This window comes from Cryptomeria japonica, chromosome 7 (genome assembly GCF_030272615.1).
Source record: "Cryptomeria japonica chromosome 7, Sugi_1.0, whole genome shotgun sequence".
Classification (NCBI taxonomy): Eukaryota; Viridiplantae; Streptophyta; class Pinopsida; order Cupressales; family Cupressaceae; genus Cryptomeria; species Cryptomeria japonica.
In genome coordinates, this window is record NC_081411.1 from 404,916,236 (window position 1) to 404,939,345 (window position 23,110).

Genomic DNA, 23,110 nt, shown 5'->3' on the forward strand with positions numbered 1-23,110 from the left:
GTAGGGTGGAATCACTTGGGTGATCATCAAGGTAGGAGGTGGACATGGGAGATGGTGCATATTGAGCAAGTCCAACCAAGGATACATAATATACCAGGGACAATGTGTATTTATGTGATATTACTCTTGACATGTGGCTATAGCTCAAGAACATCACATGATCAACAAGAAAAGAGACAAGACAATATCTAGGAAATCAACAAACATGTACTCAACCTTCCAAACAATTTAAATCATTTTCTAGAATCATGACTTCTATTGATTCATTGTCATTTTCCAACATTCTATACAACATTGTTTTAAATGTTAAATCCATGTTTGAAAATTTGAGATAACATTTTGGTGTCAGAATATATATCTTCTATCATTTGAGTTTGAGTGATGAGCATGTAGACCATATAGCTTCTAAAGTCAAATTGCATATGGTACTCATAACATGGATCGCTTATCCAACCACACAAGAGACACAATGTGCCCCATTTGTTTAAACACCTTTGCAAATTATTTTGAAGAGCACACAAATATACTGAGAGGGGGGGGGGGGGGGTGAATCAGTATATTAATGAATTTTTACTCCTTAAAACTTGATTGAATAGAATAGCAATACTCTACAAAGCTTATTCAACACATATGCAATATTCAACAAATAAGAACACCAAAAACACAAAGTTTACATGGAAACCCTAATGTGAAAAACCACGGCAACAAATGCTTATATATGTATATATTCTTTCGCAATGTTTGTAGGCACCAACCCCTAACTTAATTTGTGAGCACCAACCCACTGGAAGCACCAAGTCCCACTTCTGAATATAGGCACCAACTTCAAAAGGATGAAGCACCAACTTGTTGTGACCATTTCACACATCGCTCCATTAGGATGGGGAACCCCTCTTTTTTTGGGGGGGGGAGGGGGGGTTTTGCTTTCCCTTAGCTAGTTTTTTTTCTCTGCTTGCTAGGTGTTTTGAGTGAGTTAGTGGTCGCCTGGGCTGGGTAGATTAGGGTTTCTTTCAAAGAGATCATCCAGGGTTTCTTTCAGAGCTAAATTTAACCTGGGCTTGGGGAAGTCATATGTTGTCTGCCAGTGCCCTAGTGGTATCTTAGAAGGGTATTGCCTTTCTGGAGATTGAAAATGGATAAATGGTGCAAAAGGGATAAAAGTCGTAAGTCGAGATAGGTTAGGGTTGTTGGTTTTCAAGTCAAAGTCTTGTCTTCTGTCGAGTCAGAGTCGATTAAACAGAGCCAGTGGCAAAGTGAAGATTTGGGAGGCCATTTTAAGAATTGTTGAGCAAATTGGCCATAATTTTGAGCGAATTTTCCCTTTCAAGCCTTTCGAGGGTCAAGCGAATGTTGTCAGGTTGAGAGATGGATCCAAATGATGGAGTCAAGGGGAAACGAAGTGAGAAGAATGGAGCTAAGTAAGAGAAGACAAGCAAGGAATGAATTTCACTCCCGACCCTTCCAAAGGGTCCAGAACGAAATTCTTCAAATCAACTATTTTCTCCTTGAGTGAAGCCAAAGCTTTGATCCCTATGACATGATTAGACAAGGAGTGATGTATTTTCACCTTGCAAGATGAATTGAAGTGAGGGAGATGAAGAATCAAGTCTAAAACTTGAATTTCGCTCTTGACCCTTCCAAAGGGTCTAGAGCAAAATTCTCAAAAATCACCTAACAAACTCATGATGGATGATAAAAAATGAATCCCTAGGCTTTGGAAGAGCTAAGACTAGCATATGCTTACCTTGAAGAGCAATTCGGAGTGAAGGAGTGAGACAATTGAGACCTAATCATGGAAATCGCTCCTGACCCTTCCAAAGGATCCAGGGCGAAATCCTTAGAGATCCTCTTTTTTCACCATAATTAAAGGCAAAACTCATGATGGCAAAAACATTATAAGGAGGATCACGATGGTGGAATAATAATGAAAAATGGAGAAAATGGCAAACGTTAAAAAGCATCAATATCTCCTAGGCTTGCCTATACCCTCTCAAGAAATTCACAAGTAAAGCCACATTCTAGATACACTATTTATGAGTTGCTAATCAAGCATCATTTGGGTAAACAATGCAAATCCGCCTAAATTAGACACTTGTAAAATGTGTTAAAATTGATTTTTAAAGTCTTAAATTTAAAATTTCACCCTTGGCCGCCCAATTATTTTTTTTTAAACCTTATTTGCTAGGTCGGCCACCTCAAGGATGAGATTTTTTTGATTTTTTTTATAAACCAAGAGGTCGGCCTCTTGAGGAAATGGAGAAATCACCATATAAAGGGGAGGAGATTTGTGAAGTTTAAGCATTCATTCATTTGTGTCTTTCCTAAAGCGAATTTTAGGAGCAGAAATAGCAGAGCAGATTGCAAAAAGGAAGGCGAATTTCTGATCCATGAAGGCTGATTAAAGGCTAAATCATCAAGGGCGAACCTGAAGTGCAGATCAAAGACCTTTCACCCAGCAGAAATCTTCATTTTTTATCCATCTTTTCAAATTAATAAGTGGAAATCGAAGGTAAGGTGTTTAATCTGATTTTTTAGGCAAGGTATTGAAGATCTAATTCAAGTTTCTATTTTAAATTTTCTAAAGGCTAGGTCTTCTATATCTAGTTTAATTTCTAGGTGATGCCTAGTTTGAAAAATTACTTTTTTTTAAAGGTTTCATCTTTTAAGGAATCTCAAGTCACCTAGCTAAGATTCTACACTTAAACCTAACATAAGCCTTTCTTTGTAGGTAGCAAATGGCGACCCCCAAGGTGAGTGGATCCGCTACCCGGCAAGCTCTCATCAAAGAAGATCAAAAGAACGATGATTTGGAGACCAGGATCGTGTCCAAATGGAGCAATATCGGAGACACCAACTTAGGGAACTTCAATGTGAAGAAGTTTCGAGAAGCCCCCTACATCGGCAAGCCATCACCCATAGCCAAGAAGATAATTGAGAGTGGCATAATCAAGGCCGCAGGCTTCCCTCCCGTAGTCAAATGTCACGAGCTGATGATTGAATGTGCCCGACACTATGATTTACATTCAAGGACAATCATAGCCGAGGATGGAACTGTCTTAGCCTATCTTTCAGAAGAAGCTATAAGTGAAGCCTTTCATCTCCCGGAGCCGAGAGATATGATCTATAAGAGCTTGGAAGGAGCTAGGTCTATCTACAAAGATGATCTTGATACCTGTCTGAACTTCATCAATAAGAATTGGTTACTCAAGAGTAGGCCTCGCTTGAACAAGATACCTAATACGCCACATAGAATTGATTTCCAAGAGGAATTCAAGGACTTGATAACCATGCTCAATCGGGTTATCAGTGGCTCTTAGGCCTTCTTCTTCGACAAGTGGATGTTCTTCTTTATTCAAGTGATCATCCAAGGAAAAGGAATGCTCAATTGGGCTAGAATCATTAGCAACAACCTAGACGTGCAGTTGAGGAGGCTAGTCCATGCTAAGTCATTCCACATGAGTTCATATGTTATATATTCTTTAGTCATAAATTTTGAGTATGCAGGGCTACCACATAGAGGAGGAGTTGTGAGAGGGACAGGAGAGATCTGAGCATGTGATTCTTATGTTCAACTGCATCATCCGCCTAGTAATGACTACAAGCTAGTCAATGACACCTTCACAATGTATATCACTAGGACATTGCAAGGAGGGATTCACCATCGACTGTCTACTGAAGCACAAGAGCTCGTGAAGAAACATGGTGCATGGTTCATTCAATTTCCAAAATTCACCTACATCAGGGTCCATGGATGTCCTTCACCTCCCTATATGTTGCCAAGGTATCCTACAAATAATATAATACTACTTGAAGTGACTAAGCAGTTGGCAAATTATGCTAAAGCATCAAGACATAAGCATGGAAATGGTATCCCCGTACCTATTTTACTGGGGAATTCAATTGAAGTGTGTCCTAATTCTCAAGCCACCGAAGATGCAGAAAAGGAATTATCTATGTATTCATTCACATCCTTTTCCTCAAGAGAGAATTTTGATCCTCATGGTCATATGGAAGACACAGTTGGGAGGAAGTACAGACATGAGTTTCAAGTAGAGGACTTCTGGATGAATGTTCAAGATGATGTGGAGGTGAAAAGAAAGATGCATTCTAGATTACCCTTGGATCTTATCAAGAAATGTAAAATTTATAGAGTAGCCGATCAAGCCCAGGACAATGGTAGATATCTCCAATCATCCTATGAGAAGGAAGATAAAGAAGTGAAGATAGATTGGAATGAGCAAGAAGTTGTAGACCTGAAAGCATTGATGGACCCTATTTTAAATTGCACTCACAGATGGGTGGACGTACAGCATCAAAAATTGAAGGAGCAGAATATAGCCATGACATTCACCCTAGAAACAAGAATAGAAGAAGGAGAAGTAAATGTGAGTGAGAATACCTCTCATTCCAAAGGGTCGAAGAGAAAAGAAGGACCTGAGAAGAGAGAACCCTCCAAAAAGAAACAAAAGGTGAATCCTGATCGTCCACCGAGTACTTCTTCTAGACATGAAAAGGAGATAAGTCAAGGAGAGGATCAAAGAGAAAGTGTATGAAGTTGATGAGTCTATGGAATCCATGGTGCAGAATGATAAACAAAGCAAAGGACGAACACCTCAGCACTCATCAAGTCAATCTCTTCCTCTCCAGGTTGGTGCTAATGAACAGCAAGAAGAAAAGAATGATGATGAAGCAACATCTCCTTTCAGAGACGAAAGACCTTTGCTTGAGGAAATACAAGTAAAAGAAAGAAAGTCTTCCATTCCAAATTGGCTAAAAGAAAGACTGACGAGGGTAGTTGTAGTTGAAGAGGAAGAACAAGTATTTGATTTAAAAAATCTCATAGGAAACTCCCAAGAAGAAATCGAAAAGAAGAAGGCTACAAGATGTCAAAGGTAATTAGAGATGATGCAGGATCCAGGAAGATACAGGTAGCCACACCAGTAGTGGACAAGTATGAAGATGAGATTATGGCAGAGGAATACGATTTAGAGACATTTGATCTTGGTCCACTTACCTCCGAGCAGGCCATGGAAGAAGCGACTAATTCAGTGAGAGCACTAATGATAAACTCAAGGAAGAAATGGAAAAGAACAAGAGGCTAGAAAGGGAGGTTAGTGCTTGGAGGAATTATTTTAGCCACCTTAATCAACCATTAAGGCGACAGGATCCAGCAATATCACCTTTGCATGCACTTCCTCCTGAATCAATAAATGAGGCAGAAAAGATGAAGAACTTAGCCCAACTCATGAGTTCATGGATTGATGAATCTTACAAGGTAGCCATTGAATTTGTAACAAGAATGATGAAGACAGTCCACAGGGCTATCCAAGTCCTTGAGATCATTCATAATCTATTGATAACTGTGGATGCATTTACTCACACTAGAGACATTGTCATCCCGATCTTACAAGTGATAAGAAGGACGCCAAGGCAGGTTTTAGCACAAGAAAAGATAATAAATGGAGGAACCCATAATCTTCTGCTATGGTCAACTTTACTCCAAATGAAGGAAGTTCTATTCGAAGACATCAATAGTAGATGCAGTTGAGTTGAGGGCACCATCCATCCTATTCAGGATAAGGTGTTTGAAGTATTATGTACAATCCTTGACAGAAGGATAGAGATCGAAACAGATGTGGATGTCCAAGAATTGGAAGACAGGATCAAGATTATATTTTGCAAAGAAGAGAACATGGTCACAGAAAAGCAGCGAGATCAGATGTATGCTACTATGTTCCTGATTGAGAAAACAAAAGAGCTAGAGCCTGAATGGGAGATGACCCTTCTCGCAGCTTTTGATCAAGTCCTTCACTTGGAAGAACGAATGAAAAACCTACATGAGATTCCCATTGCTGAGATTGAGGGGATTACGTCTAGATGCATTGAATATGCCAGAAAAGAACATAGAAAAGGGAACAAAATTCTAGATGAGAAGTTGTTGTAAGATGATGTGGCAACTCTATTCCCATTGGGCTATGTTTCCTCGTTATTTGTGCCAATTTCTATTGGCTATGGATTGATAATGTTTATCTAAATGGGGTCTTTTTTGTAACAAACCCTAATTAGGGTTTAGGTGTCAAAATCTCAGCCTTTAATCTTCTTTAGATCCAGGGCGTTCATTGTATTTGAGAGTGCTATATAAGCCCTCACTCAATTCATTTTAGAAGGTTAGAGTTAGAGAAAAAGAGAAAAAGACTAAGATTGTTAGCAACAGAGAAAGAAGTAGTGAAGAAAGAAAGTTGAGCAATTGTTGTTTTATTTTGCTATGAGATCAATGAAATATTGAAGTTATGGTGTTTTATTGCAATCCTTGTGGCTATTTTCATGGTTGTTTATCTTCTTGAATCACTCTTAGTAGAGAGAGTACTTAAGTTTTAGAATTAGATTGAAGGACGAATGTTGTGTTTGATCTTTGGTAAAACTCGTAGTCCAAACCACTAGCTCCTTACTGATTGTAAGCACGCCTTGTGTGGTCAACTGGAGATATTAAGATTGTTTAAGAGTTCAATCATTATTGGAGATATTGATATGTATCTTAGTGATAGTATCTATCCCATTGATGATTCGAAAATCATTGAATCCCTTTAGAAGATCGCACCAATTCCAGTAGAGTTGTAATCTTTTGGCAACACTAAAATTGGTAGAGTTTTATCAAGACCAGTCCTCATTTAGTCATTCCTAGGATTAGTTTAGTATCGCCTCCTTAAACCCCTTATCTTTTGCCTTTTTTGAAACATCAAGTAAAGTTAGGAGAATTCACTTTCCTCATTGAAAAGTAGTTGCAAGAACAAGCTTTCTTAGAAAGTACGTAAGGCCCCTTGTAAAACAGCAAACACAACGACCACTGGTGCTTATCCACAAGTAGAGAACCTACATAATAGAACCTTGGAGTTTCTTCGATTGATCCTTCTGCGAAATCTCCAGCATTCGGGGAGCTTTATTCAAGAGAGGATAAGATACCTCTGGTTATTTTATTCTGTGTTTGATCGTGTACAAAAGTCACATCAACACAACTCCACCCAAAATAAGGCACCAACCTCCTAAATATGAAGCACCAACTTCACCCATACATTCTGCTAAAATGATGATCATAAAGCTGCCACAAACTGATCTCTTTATACTCTTAAAATCTGCTACAAGCTCCTTATAATCTTTCCCTCAATTCTGAGATAATTTCCTCATGTATAGACCTCTTTAAATATGGTGTGTATATCTATTTCATTGACATCATATACCATACAACTAAGTCACCACGTTTGAATTCGGGGTCCATGAAATTTGGCAAGGGTAAAAATGCAAAAAAAAAAAATCGACATTAAATTTGTCTTATATACAAATAAAAATAAATGTAGATAGTATATTAAATAAATTTAATAAACAAATAATATTAAAATTTTAAAGTAAATCGTATAAATTTATAAATCTATAACCATTTCTAAATTATACTATGAAAACATTATATCATATATAAATAAACATTTAACAATTCAACAAAATAAATTAAATTTATAGACTTATATTTATGAATATTTATATGTTTTGGATTAATAATATAAATTTTTAAATTGTTATATATTTAAATGAAACTGAACTTTTTCATTCAATTATATAATCGTTTAGAACTATATATTATTAAATATTAATATTAAACATTTCAAAACCATTTTGCAAAACTAAACTAAAAAGAAAAAAATATCGGCAAATTAAACTAAAAAGAAAAAAATCCAACGCAAGGAAAAAATAGCGGTAGACAACATCATGACAACATGAAATGGAGTCGCACAGAAGAAGTCGTGCAGAGGCATCGCACTGAACTGTTGCAGTCAGCCCCCAGGACTGGAGGCGTCATGCGGCATGCTTTTCCAAAAAAATAAATCATTACAGATTGCAACTGCTGTGTGTGGTGTTTAATGGATGGCGCCATGTTTTTCTAAAGAAAATATGTGAAAAATCCCGTAAAATTACTGCTGGAAACTCTAAAAAGCATTTTAGAAAAATATTTTTTAAATGAAAAAAGGGAGCATTTTTCTGTACGAACTTATAGTCGAATTTCAACGAATTTGATAGAAAAGATTAAAATTCGCTCCACACACACACACTCCAAAAATGATTTGGATCTGCCTTATATATCTTCCATATACATTCAAAGGACATACCTTTTCAACTTAGACATCTCTCAAGAGACATCACCATTGTTAATAGTCACCACCTTACAAGAAAATCACATCTCTTCATAATATATTACTTATCTCCTCTTTAATCGTATCTCTACATTTTACTTGCTTTTCTATTGTTTAGTAAACAATAATCTTTATAACATAAGCACTGCATGTTATCTTTTCCCCTTTGTGAATAGCTGCACCTTTATAGACTTTTTAATGCCTTTTATTAACAATCGTACCTTTTACTAATCCTGTTGATTAGTTAGTTTATGATTGGTTCTTTATAGTCAATTCTCCTTAATATCACACAATACATCATGGATTGCATCGTGTATTGATTAGTTGCTGTAATCAGATCCTTTGACTACTGCATATTAATATCATTAATCACACTTTTTATGTATTAATTACTGTTTGATTAATCGCCCAGCCACATTGTATGAAGTTGTTGTTTTTATTAAGTTCCCTGGCATATGAATTGACCGCTGTCCTCGGCTTGCTGCTGTTATTAAGTTACTTAGCATATGAAATGGTCACTGTCCTTTGTTTTATGCTATCATTGCTGAACATCTGCAAAATCGCTGCATATCCTTCAAATATATATCTTTGCCTTAAGAATATGAGTTGCCCAAAATATGAGCAATGAGTCGACCATCATAAATATGAGTAATTATATTCTTCAGCAAATAAGTCAGCCACAAATATATAACGTATGTAGCAATCAATCCTACAAATATATATGAGTATCAATCCCAATAAATATATATGTAGCAAATGTTTGTCTTTCTCCTTAATCACTGATCTGATTACCTTATGGCGACATCAATGACAACTTTCTAACATATTTTTTATTTCTTCAAAAAAATCCTAAAGTCAGTCATACTTGTTACATCAAGTCCTTTTAAACTTCTTCAAAGACATTACTATTTTGCATTACATATTCGTTCAAAAGATTGGTATTCTTTGACTTAGTAAACTTATCATTGAGAGTCTAAGACTAATGTCCATTAAGCCGAGCTCACCTGCTTAGATCCCCATACCCTACCCAAGCAAGACCGAGTTCCAATCAAGGGACATGTACACCTAGAATTTGTACCCAAGCATACCAACAAGTTGAACCTAGGTGTACCCACAAACCAAATGGCCTTTAAATTTTCAAATGATTTTTTACACATTTTTATTAAAAAAAAAACATTAAGATATATGTGTAAAGCGGAAAAATCGAACCCTAGTCGTTCTCCCCTCCCCAACTCCAAGGAGAGAGAAGGGAGAGTCACTAGGGTTGATGGTTTTCACTTAGGAGAGACTTTACATTCAAAAGAGGGGTTGAAACCCACAAGATCCAATCCCATGCAATGCAAGATTGGATTCTATATGAATTTCAAGGCTTAAGACATCAAGGATACCCTCTTTTGTAAAGAATGTAGATAGAAAGATTGAACTAGGAATGCATGTAAAGTAGGAAAGATTCACTTATAAACAGAGATAGGGATATGGGATGAAGCTGCAGATCTGGAATTAGCAGTAAAATGTCGAGACGGTGCTGTCCTGCAAATTTGAGCGAAAGTTGACGGGACGATGGCGCCCGGCGTGCACACTGTCCTTCGAAAAATCCGCGAAACGAAGGGGGATCTGTTCGTCTCTGCACAAGGATTCCAGATCTTCAATTACAGCCGCGTACCTGCAACCTACACACAGAAAAGAGAGGACGATTGGGGGGTTAGGGATGAGGGGTTTGCCTTTAGGTCAAACCCCGGTTTTGGAATTAACCAAGAAATGAGAATGCTGTAAATGTAAATGTTTGTAATGTAAACAAGTACTGATACCTTGTTGTAAGAATGTTTGTATTCTTACATGCGAAGGTGTAAATGTTGTTGTATGTTGTATGTTGTATGTTGTATGTGATCTCCTTTTCAATGGTTGAATCCTTGTCTTGAATGCAACACCTAGCCTTGAATGGAGACTTAGAATGCTCAATTGCTTGAAGGAATGCTTGAATGCTTGAATATCGTTTCCGCCCTTTTTCCATCTACCAGAATGGGAGAGGAAATGTAGTTTATATACTTGTCAATTAGGACTGATAGACTGATTTTCCCGACCTTAGGCCGACCTAGGAAGATTATTTTCCAATTTGCAAACTTAAAGACCCGAAGCCCCATAAGAGACCGAGCCCAAAATAGGGCCAGGGACCAAGGCGCTGGGCGCCATGGTCCCACCTCCAGGGACAGCGGGGTGCAAGGAGGATCAGGCCAGGGTGCTGAAAAATGCAGTTTTTGATGTCATGAACAAGTTTCGGGGTCTCCATTCAGGTTCCGTGTTGCATCGCCATCGTGAAGACCCAAATGCAGTCAAAATTGCAAGTGTCGCAATTTTAGGACGCTACATTTAGCCCCCACTTTAGCGGGAGTATAAGCATACGCCAATACTTCCTGTAAAGTACAAGGAAACAACATTGAAAAACTTTCACCACGTCAAGGAGGCAAGATACACCAAGCCCCCAGTGGACTAAGGATCTTACGACTTCGATTGAGAAAGTAAAAGGGAAGATCACGAGGGAGAACCATGACTGTCAGTAGTAAGGTTCCCTCACTATGAGTCATGCAAGAAAGATATCAAAAATTTTCAAGGCAAAGCTAAATTTGTCAAGAAATTTTCAAGTATCTTGAAAAGATATGAACGGGATGTATGCCCCCCTACGTTAAAGCGATCGCACACGCCTCACCGGGGGTGATTGCTTTAAGGTAGTGATACATATAAGAAATGAGAAGGGAAAGGAGCACGTTATCACAAGGATTTAGCCCCCAAGTGTGAGATAAGCCCAAGGATAATAGACACAAAACACAAAGCACAAGGTGACTTCGCTTTCCTCGGGGTCAGTATGCTGTATGATAATTCATGTATATCATATGTATGTATGCATAATTGTTCTTCATTCCCCAATCAAGGAAGGTCACCTAGAAGAAGGGAACACATGTGTCTTTTGAGTCAACATGAGAGAGACCAAAAGAGATCTCAATGTTTTGCATTGTCCTCAAGTAGACAACACTAAGGACAACAAATAGAAGAATGAGAATAACACATAGAAGAAGTAACAAAAGAGAGGAGGGGAGAATCTGCTATGCTAATGAAACTAGTCTAGCACGTCATCTACCCCCCGATCTTGCTGATCAATATTTCGGGAAGGTAGGAAACACGCTAGAGGAGGAACATCCAACACAGCAGATGGAGCTATCACAAGATCCAAACAAGGGCTATGTTCATATCCCAAGCCGCGATGTTCTTGTCTAGGAGCTAGGATAAGTGCTTTAGAAAATTCGTTAGATAAATGGTTATCAACATCAACATATTCATATTCACTATCAGAATGAACAGGAGTAACATTTTCATCATGAATAACATTTTCATCTATATCATCATCAAGATTTATAAAAATAGGATCTTTAACTCGCACAGGATCAAGACCATCATGCATCTTATGTTTAGGAGATTTCGGCTCAATTTTCGGCTGAGGAGAAAATGGAATAATATTGGTTGAAGGTGTTTTTGGGGATTGCAAAGTTTGAGAAGCAACTGCCTGAGCTCTAAGACGACGCTTTCGTCGGCGTTCACGTGCAGAACGATTTCGTCTGGTCTTAGTAGGAAGCTGAGGAGATTGAGGAGGAGGAATGTTCTCATCCTTATCACTTGGGTGTTTAGGTTGTGGTCTCTTAGGTTGATTAATAGGAGAAGAGGAAGGTCTCTTCTCTCCATAAGAGGAAGGAGGAGGAACTGCTCCATATAAAGGAGGAAAATTTGGTTTAGGAAGGAGACCAAGCCCATCATGACGAGGAGGAATAGGTCTACCTTTAGAAAGTTTATTAGATATAGGCATAGTCACATTCATAGGGATGGGTTGGGAATCTTCTTGAGGAAAGACATTAGTTTTATCTTTCAAAGGAAGAACTTCCTTCTCAAGAACGATAGGAATGTCAAGTTTGGGTGTTCTAGGTTCACTTAGAGATAGGATCATATCTTTTTTCCACTTTTGATAAGATTTGAAAAGATGATCACTTCGCGGTGGAAGAGATTGGAATTGTTTAGGCCAAAAGTAATCAAAAGGAACGCTAGGAGTTCTTTCAGCTGGTTTAAAGAGACTATGATTGATAGTAACAACTTCACCATTATGGGGAAATTTCAAACACTTGTGAATAGGAGAAGCAATAGCTTTCATGGAAGATAGCCAAGGATAGCCTAGCTTCACACGAAATTGTTCAGATGATGGAATAATAGCAAAGTCCACATCAAGGGGTTTGTTATGGACCTCAATAGGTAATGTAATAGAACCAATTGCAGGAGAAGAAAATGCATCAAATAATTTCACAACCACATTTGTTTCATCATATATTACTTGATTCAATTGCAAAGTAAAACGAAATTCTTCAGTAATAATATTAACCATACAAGAAGGATCAATAAGCACTCCACGGCAAGATGTATTCTTGACTTTTGCAACTATATATAAAGCACCATCAGGTGCCCTGATAGTTTCACTGGAATCAAAGGTGATGGAAGGTTCTTTAGGGATTTTCTGCTGCTCCACAAAGTTAATCACATTCGGAGTCATAGACACAAGATCATCGGGTGAGACAAAGGAATCAGTAGTATCAATCGCATTAGAGGTATGAGAAGGCAATGGATCAATGAAAATCTTAAGATTTTGGTTAGGAGGAGCTACAGATATGTTGCCTTTATCATTCACACCAGAAACAAAGATAGTATTATTATCAATCAAATCTTGAATTTTACCCTTTAAAGCAAAACATTTTTCAGTATCATGCCCAGGATGACGATGAAATTGACAAAAAGATTTGTTATCAAAATAGGGTGAATTAATCTTTGCAGGATCTATTTGCCTTATAGGAGGGAGAGTAAGCACATTTTGTTCCAATAACATATTCATAATACTATGCAATGATTCATTCAAAGGAGTGAACTTTCTTTCTTTCTTGAAAAACTTAGAAATAGGAGGCACACCTGATGCCGCATTCACATTGTTGTTGATGATGTTTTCATTGAATTTAATGGACTCTCTATTCGGTTTAAACTTCCCAAATGGTTGTTGACTACTATCACCCTTATCACTCGGAGCCATAGGATTTGCTTGTTCCATTTGACTCACAGTCAGTTGATAATTGTGAAGAGTTGCGCACAACTGTTGGAAAGAAGTAAACTCAAAAAACAGGAGTTTTTCTCTAATATCTTTTTGTAAATTAGAAATAAAGATTCTTTGAATATCATTGTCAGGCACTGGAAAAGAAATTTGAGCATACAAATGCTTATATCTACCAATGAAATCAGTCACTTTTTCTTTAACACCTTGTTTACAATGCATTAAATCAATCAAAGTAACTTTAGGACTTATATTGTTTTGAAATTGTTGAATGAAAGCATTTGCAAGTTGTTCGAAAGAAGTAATAGAATAGGAAGGCAACGAGCAATACCATTGTAGGGCTTTATCTCTTAATGTTCTAGTAAACAGTTTTGCAAGCAACCTTTGGTCATAAGCAAAATCAGTAAATATTGTTTGAAAAGTCTTAACATGTGTTAGAGGATCACCCTTACCATTATAAAGTTCCAAATGCGGAATTTCAACATGTTTAGGGGGGATAGCTCGAACAATGTCAAGAGAAAGTGGGCTCGCGACATCAAATGTGGGCACACTAAACTTAGATTGATTCATAGAGGCAATTTGTTGCTGTAAAGAAGAAACAGTTTGTGCAAGATTGTTAATGGTCGCTTCAGTCGAAGAGTTCATATTAGACGTGTTAGATTGTGATGGAGGTGTTATGTTATTGAAAGAAGGTAGAGAGTAAGGTGGTGGGACACTATGAGAGTTAGTCATAGGAGATGATTGGAGAGGAGGAACACTACAAGGAGGAATGGAATGATTAAACGAATTGCCCCCTTGCGTCATGTTCATTTGTGGTGATATAATAGGAACACTTATTGAAGGAATGAATGAAGAAGTTGGATTGAATGAAGGAAGAGGGTTGATTGAAGAAGAGGGATTGCCCCCATGACTGGTGATCATAGGAGGAATGTCTTGTGTTGAAGTAGTCATTATGTTCGATGTAAAAGTAGGTATACTAGCAATAGAAGTCGTCAAAGGAATAGAATGATTAACTTGAGTAGGAGGTTGTGTATAACCTAAGGTTTCGGCACAACTTTTCATAGGCATCACATTCGAATCCACAATGTGTGCAATACCACGCAAAATATCAATTCCATTCTTATCACTTTGAACCATACGTTTTAGACCCTCAATTAATGAAAGAGCTTCACTATCAGGGTATTCTTGAGACATCCATTGTCGAAAATCATCAAATTGGTTATCCAATTTTGAAAGTTGTTCTACAGAAACCTCATGGAGAGCTTCTTCATCATTAAAAGGATTAGAGGAATTACCCATGTCTTCGTTAAAAAGGCCATTCAAATTAGGTTCCATCTCCTCAGTAATTACACCTTGGAAGGACTTAATTCTAAGGCTTCGTCTAACGGGAATAGTGTAAGTAGGGCTTATTGTTGTAAAACTCATGCACTAAAGAAAGAGAGAAGATTTTGAATTTTAGAGGTAGCAAATTTCAATAAAACCAGCCAATCTCCTAGATTTAAGCTGTTAAATGCAATCAGGACAATCTCCCGAAATTTCGGAAAAAATGTTCGGGACCGTGGCGAACGGAGTGCACACGGTCCTCGCAACTTTTTTCGAAATTTTCAGGAATGAAAGTTATGATGATTTTAAAGCTAATCTGAAAAAATTGAGTGATTTTACGTCTGTAGATAGGCCAAATTAAAGTTGCAATCTCAAAATTGAACCCTACCAAGATTGTTGAAAAATGTAAAATTTGAATTTTGAAAAAAAGAGAGGGAAACTGAAATTTTGAATTTTATGATTTTAGAGGGAATACTGAAAGCAATGCAGGCTTTGAAATTTAAAAGTTGACTCGATTTCATGCAAAATTCGAATTTGGAAAGTGGAAATCAAGGTTGTTGCAATTAAACATTTAATTTCAAAAATCACAAACTGCAAAAATTTGAATAAAGCACTGAAATTTCGAATGAATGCCAACACACTTTTCAGATTTAGGACAGTAAGGAACACAATTTTGATAGGAATTTTAATTTCAACAATTTTTGAATGATTAGAAGCCTTTATCCAAGCAATCACTAGACCAACTTTGACTTTAATTTTGAAAGTGTTAAATTTGATAAAATCAGCCAAAATTCTGGATTTTAGCAGAAAAATACAGTAAGATCTAGCTCCTGAAATTTCGGAAAAAATGTCGGGGACGATGGCGCTCGGGGTGCACACGGTCCTCGAAACTTTTTTCCAAATTTTCAAGGATGAAAGATATTGTGATTTTATTGCGGAATCCAAAATTACAGCCGATTTGGAGGTGTTTTGATCAGTGAAATTATCAGTCAAAGGTTGAATCAAGAAGGTTTAAAAAATTAGGGTTTTGACATTTAACCACTTAATTTTCAGAATTAAAGCACAAATATGAATTGACAATTTGCAATAGAAGGGTAGATCTGAAACAAGCATTAACAATTAAACATTTCACAAGTTTAATTACTTAAAAAGAAAATTTTAGGGTTTTTATGCAATCAACCTCTAAAATTTGCAAAAGATCAAACATGGAAATGTAATTAAGGAAGCAAATTTTTCAGATCTAACCATGAATAATCAGAATGAGGATGTTCACGTCGGGTTCACCAAAATGTAAAGCGGAAAAATCGAACCCTAGTCGTTCTCCCCTCCCCAACTCCAAGGAGAGAGAAGGGAGAGTCACTAGGGTTGATGGTTTTCACTTAGGGGAGACTTTACATTCAAAAGAGGGGTTGAAACCCACAAGATCCAATCCCATGCAATGCAAGATTGGATTTTATATGAGTTTCAAGGGTTAAGACATCAAGGATACCCTCTTTTGTAAAGAATGTAGATAGAAAGATTGAACTAGGAATGCATGTAAAGTAGGAAAGATTCACTTATAAACAGAGATAGGGATATAGGATGAAGCTGCGGACCTGGAATTAGCAGTAAAATGTCAAGACAGTGCTGTCCTGCAAATTTGAGCGAAAGTTGACGGGACGATGGCACTCAGCGTGCACACGGTCCTCCGAAAAATCCGCGAAACGAAGGGGGATCTGTTCGTCTCTGCACAAGGATTCCAGATCTTCAATTACAGCCGCGTACCTGCAACCTACACACAGAAAAGAGAGGACGATTGGGGGGTTAGGGATGAGGGGTTTACCTTTAGGTCAAACCTCGGTTTTGGAATTAACCAAGAAATGAGAATGTTGTAAATGTAAATGTTTGTAATGTAAACAAGTACTGATGCCTTGTTGTAAGAATGTTTGTATTCTTACATGCGAAGGTGTAAATGTTGTTGTATGTTGTATGTTGTATGTTGTATGTGATCTCCTCTTCAATGGTTGAATCCTTGTCTTGAATGCAACACCTAGCCTTGAATGGAGACTTAGAATGCTCAATTGCTTGAAGGAATGTTTGAATGCTTGAATGCTTGAATGCTTGAATATCGTTTCCGCCCTTTTTCCATCTACCAGAATGGGAGAGGAAATGTAGTTTATATACTTGTCAATTAGGGCTAATAGACTGATTTTCCCGACCTTAGGCCGACCTAGAAAGATTATTTTCCAATTTGCAAACTTAAAGACCCGAAGCCCCATAAGAGACCGGGCCCAAAATAGGGCCAGGGACCAGGGCGCTGGGCGCCATGGTCCCACCTCCAGGGACAGCGGGGTGCAAGGAGGATCAGGCCAGGGTGCTGAAAAATGCAGTTTTTGATGTCATGAACAAGTTTCGGGGTCTCCATTCAGGTTCCGTGTTGCATCGCCATCGTGAAGACCCAAATACAGTCAAAATTGCAAGTGTCGCAATTTTAGGACGCTACAATATGTAACCTCAAAACATAAAGACAACATAAAAATTACACCAATATTCCAACTTTCCACAACATTATTATTTTTCATTGCTCAAACTAGCTGAATTTTTCAATGGTGAAGGAATGCCAAAGCATGAAAGTGTGTTTCTTAAATGCTAAGGGCAACAAATAGTTTGCACCAAGGAGCTTAATCATTCAAAGGTATGTTTATTTTGAGTTTTTTGATTTTTTTAACTTTTTTCCAAAAGAAATATACAAGCTTCATATTTTTTTAACATCTTATATGATTTGTGTTTATGTTATTCATCTTTGGACATATTGTAGAGTTGTATTGTTGTATTTTTCATCATTTTGTTTTAGTTTTCTAAGTTGGCATAGCCTAAGGTCACATTTTCGATCCTTTATTTTGTTTTTGTCCTATACTTGTTTATTTTATACCATGCAGGTACAAGAATGCCATAGTTCATAATGGCAGTAGCTAATTCTAGTTCAATGGGCCCAAAGATAGGAAGGTCTTTCATATTTGACCAAGCATCACCTCCTTGCCGGTGTGTCACAATGATTCAGCAGCTTATGGGTTAGTACTAAAGCTTGTAAAGTCAAATGAAAGATGACTTGTTTGTGATGGAAAGCCATGGAATTAGAACGCCACTATGGCCAAACAAAAAGGATATGCCAAAAGAGCAAATTCTCACATATGCCAAAGAATTAGAAGGTGGTAGAATCAGAAACCCATTCTTTATCCAAGGATAACACAAACCACCTACAAGGTTTTCTCACCTATCCAATAATTGGCTGCAAAATATTGTTTTATTGCAACACCATCTTCTCAAAAAGACGATGCCCCCTTTGTTTCTCATGAAAGAAGCACATTGCATGTTGCATTTACATCAATAGGCTTTCTTTCAGCCTCATGAGATCACTATATTGGCAAGAAATGGTGATGCCATGAGCATGCCAATAGTTCCACTTTGAGCATGAGGGAATCAATGTTTTCACTCCTGCCCTCTACCCTTCGTCTGGTACAAAGAAATCTCTGTCATGTCTAGCTTTGATAACAAGCTAATAAACCATCAATTATCATGCAACAATCCCTCTCAAAAATCCCTTTTGAATTTAAAAATAGCATTAAGGTATCAATTCCTTCTACAAAATTATCCCCCTGTTAATTTGTTAGACTAGACATTGGCATTGGTTGACTATGGCATTGTCTAAAACTTTTGGCAACTCTAGACATCCATAATTGCGTAATGTCATAGATAATTCCTAGCCCATATATAAGTTTGCAGCATTTGCAAGATGTGATGACAGCCTTTATAGTAGTCAACCTTAGGCAATAAAAACAAATAGGGGCCGACTTAGTTCCAAGACTATTACCTTATATTAAGTCCGACCCAGGTGCATAAGATTAAAATAATTTAAATTCAAATATTATGGCTGACCATATCATGAATAGTAAAATATAGTTATATATGATAAATGGCGGACTCACTTATAAGTTCATATGGCCAACCCCTCATTATTACAAATAGAAAGCAGCCATTATAATTACAAGAGATAAACTCAGACAATTGCAATTACACAAGGGCCAACTTTGAGGTAATTAAATTGAACAAAGTGTGGGCCGACCATTCCTTGAGCAGTGCCTCTTTTGAGAGGGTTAAAGAATAAATTAATTATGTTTTAATTTAGGCCAACACTTCTTGAAGTGTCACCTCTTTTGAGAAGAGGCATACTGAGTAATATAAAAGGATGATGCAAGAAGAATAAAGAAAGGGGAGGAAAATGGAATATCCTTGGAGAATAAAAGCAGATGTAAGGAAGTTCTGCAAGCAGATCAATACTAACTTATAATCAGACTTAAGGCATAACCATGAATAAGGAGTAGGACAGAAGATCAAAGGAGATCAGCAGAATCCACAATAGCAATCAGATCGGATCTAATCAACTAGCAGTGATACTCTAATTCATTGTGGTATGATAAATATATATGTTCAATATGCATGCAGCCTATTGGTATGAAATAAAATACTCTTCACATAGTAATAAACCAATAATAGATACATAATAACATATGTAATATGTAATTATCCTTCTAGGGAGGTATGCTTAAAGATCATGATTATGCCTAGTGTAGGATATTATGCAATCTGGGTGACATAGCTAGGCATCCCTTGTATCTAGTGTATATATGTGATATGGGAAAATTAGTAGACATAAGTCCTCACATATTGGATATAGGCAATAGTAAAGAATATCTAACTTGCTGCAACCAATCATCAGAAGGTTAGTAAGGGAATACAAGGAGGAGAAACAGTTATGAGGTCCTCTTCTAGGCACACCACCTCATGGTGGGTGACCGATGGTCCCATGAGGCCAAGGGGGTGCAAGGAGTGCCCCGCCCTTGGGCTTAGAAGGGAAGGATGTTCGGGACACCCTATTGTAGTTTTGCCTCAAAACCTCTACCATGGTTGACAATTGGATTAAGGAGCCCAATCATAGGGAGGAGAATATGGCATGATGAAGGGGAACAATTATAGGATTCCTCACTAGGTACACCACCTCATTTGAGATGGCGGAAGGCCACGAGGCCAAGAGGGATGGTATATCCGCTCTTGGGCCTAGGGTAGATGATCTCTTGGGCACCCTATCACGTCTCCTTATGTCAGCTCCATTATGATTGAACGATCTATGCTTCTGATTTAAAATAATGTGTCTAGTAGGCAAGAACTATTTTATGGATTATGTTTCAATGATTACACAACATGTTTGTAGGGTCTTAACCGGGTAAATGATATCACTAACTCTATTCCATTTCTTGTATCACTTAGAATTGTGATTTAGGGCAAAAACTAGGGCAGTTAAAAAAGGGGACATTACAACATAACAACAACATATGAGTCTTTGACTACACAACTCAACAAAGTAATAGCATAGCAGTATTTCTCTTTCACTTCATGCCTTTGTGCAAATTCAAGCTTCTAAACATACTTTCTAGTTTTAAGTGCCAACTATTTTATATGATTCTTGCACTCATAGGAATAGTTGATTAAACCTCTTAACATTTCAGCAGTATCAAAGAATTCGAGGTTGGGGTGCACTAGAAGTCTAGTAGTCATAATTATACTAGGAAATGCTACCCAATTTTCCATGTTAGAATCCTTCATGTCTATATACCTCGTGTTTGTTTTTAAAATTTTGGGGCACTTCTAGCACAAAGTATGGGGATATTGCCTTTTGTTTGTCAAGTAGAAGGAGGTACAACTAATGTAACAAACAATTGCCATGATTGGTGCAAAGAATAGGATCATATTTGTAGTTGACTACTTAGGGTTTATAAAGCATGACTACAAGGTCAGTGCGATTTTGAGGGAAATGGTGGTAGCTAAGATTTACCAATTTTCTTGCTAGATGTGTCATACACATATTAAAAGTATCCCCTTTCTTTATTGATTTAAAGCTACATTGAAGCATACAAGCTTGAGGCAGGATTTCAATTTTCAGTTTGGGAAGGAAAAGGTTAAAACCATTAAACAAGGTTCAATCCTTCATATGGGTTTACTCATACTGGATCCATATTGGCTTCAAATCTTATTATGGTGGGCATCCAAGTCCACCAAATATTCATATTTCCGTCAAGGTCTTGATTGTGTGTTGGCGTGTTTGAGGAACCTTGGTCGTACCAAATCAAGACCTATTGCACCTAGGGTTTATTCAACACACAGACAAAAATAAAAAATGTTTTTGAGCAAAAAAAACAAAAGCTAAAACCTAATGTAGTTGTTAACATAGATCATCATAGAGTTTGAATTTGGCAAAAATGGGGGAGGCAACATAATGATTCAATTCTCCTCCCTCATAGCAATCAAATACAGCAATCAATGTCGAGAAGTTATGTTTAAGAAAACTTCTTAAAATGAAATATCTATGCATGCATCCAAAAGATTTCAAATAGTAGAAAACTAGATGTCACTATTGGCAGCAATAATGGTGACCTGCCAAATATATGAGCAAATATTGGTATTCCACCCGAGGATTCACTTGGTAAACCAATGGCAGCAAATTCATTCATTGGGTGACAAATAACACCCCTGTTTACATTGCTACCTCTAACTATTATGTTTTTTATACCCCTTCTACATGCACTATTCCAACATGCATTTCTGAAAGGTGTAATTGATCACATTACCTGCAGGCATGTTTCTTTAATGCCATTACGACCCTCTAAAATCCCTGCTTCTTTGATAGGCTCCTGCAAAAAACGAATAAGTATTTGAATTTATTGTAAGTTTTGATCCATGCTGGGACACAAAAGACACACATAAATACCTTTGAGTTTGTAATCTAAACACAAAAGTGATTCTCAAGTATGTTCAACTTACCAAATTCCGAACAGGTGGAAGACAAACAACAAGGTCAACATCACTTGTAGGAAGGGCCAATCCCGTTGCAATGGAACCAAAAATCTTTGTCCTGGATCTTGGCCAAAGGACCTGAAGTGCTCGAGAAACCCTCTCTAAAGCAGCATTAATGAATGGTTTCCTCATAGAATTTTCATAAGCAACCTGAAAAGATGAATATAGCAATCACTAAAACTTGCAATACTCTATGCTGGAAGATAATGAAAATAAATAGGCCACTAAAGGAGATTAGACTAACGACCTTATAATTATTTACATCTAAAAGCTACAATTATTATCTTTCCCATATTCAGAATTCAATAAAAGTGACCAATCTATAGAACAAACAAAACTGGTTGTACAAACCTTCAACTTCTTTTTTTATAAGTTTCGATCACACTATCCAACCACATTCAATGATTGCAGAGCCTGTTGGACCATGTTCTATTCATTTGCAGTCACAATCAATACCCAATTTTCTATCAAATCCTGTTAACCAAGTTCTTCTTGTTGTTACATGAACAGTCCAGATGTTTTGCAAGCCATTGCAAAAATTGAGACATTTGATAACCAAACAATATTGGATTTCAATAGAGATAGGCGTTGGCAGCAATTAGAAATTTGATAAACAAGCAATATTGAATTTCAATACAGATAGGCATTGGCAGCAATTAGAAACAGTTTAGAATTTACTTTTTAATGTGCATAATTATATGCTTTGAGTTTTATGATTTATCTGGTTCATACAATTTCTAAAGAGTGACAATTTATAGATGGCTACAAGGTGTATATCATATCTCATAATATCTTCGAGACTGTGTTTTATTGATTTGCAGTTACAATGCATACTCAATCATCTATCAAATCCTGTTGACCATGTTCTCATTGTCACATCAAAAGTCCAGATATTTTGTGAGGCTAACCATAGGAAAACTCCAGGCATTCGATGACCAAGCAATATTTAGATACTAATATAGATGGGCATCTACTGAGATTAATGACAAGTTTAAGATCTACATTTTAATATGCATAATTCCTATCTTGTGACTAAGGCTTATGGCAAGCTTTTGTGGCATAATGTCATCTAAGGGTTCATTAGTATATTCAAAGCAATACATCCATTGGTCATCCCTATGGCAAAGCAATATATCCATTAGACTAAATCTTAAGGCAAGACAAGGATGCTATGATTAGGTACCTTATAAAACATACATGGTAGGGGAACCCTCACAAGTCACGAAACATACATGGCTAATGCCCATCCATCGAATCCATTAGACCCTCCACCTGTCTCTACCAATCCCAATCCCAATCCTAATCCCAATCCCAAACTATTCCCTATTAATCCTAATCTTAATCTATTCATCCCTGCGAATCTTATTCCATCTAAACCTACAATCCCTCACCCAATGTGCACAACATCTATCCACATAAATCCAACATTTGATTATCTCTCCATCCCTATTAATCCTTATCCATCAACCCCTACAAATCCTAAATCATCCAATCTGCAGCACATCCACATTAGTCCTAATCCTAATCCACTTACCCATAATAACCCTAGTCCATCAACTCATCAATTGATTCCTATAAACCCCACAAC

General features: G+C 37.2%; 1 protein-coding gene across 5 annotated transcripts in view; it reads right to left on the bottom strand.

Moving 5' to 3' along the window:
• LOC131053445 (uncharacterized) overlaps window positions 1–23,110 on the bottom strand; it is a 153,529-nt gene that overhangs the window by 79,798 nt on the left and 50,621 nt on the right. For all 5 annotated transcript variants that reach the window (XM_057988073.2, XM_057988056.2, XM_057988067.2 and 2 more), the window contains exons 6-7: window positions 21,490–21,672; window positions 21,297–21,359 (exon numbers count right to left, since the gene is read on the bottom strand). In XM_057988073.2, the coding sequence (XP_057844056.2) occupies window positions 21,297–21,359; window positions 21,490–21,672 (246 nt within the window). The remainder of the gene's footprint in view (window positions 1–21,296; window positions 21,360–21,489; window positions 21,673–23,110) is intronic.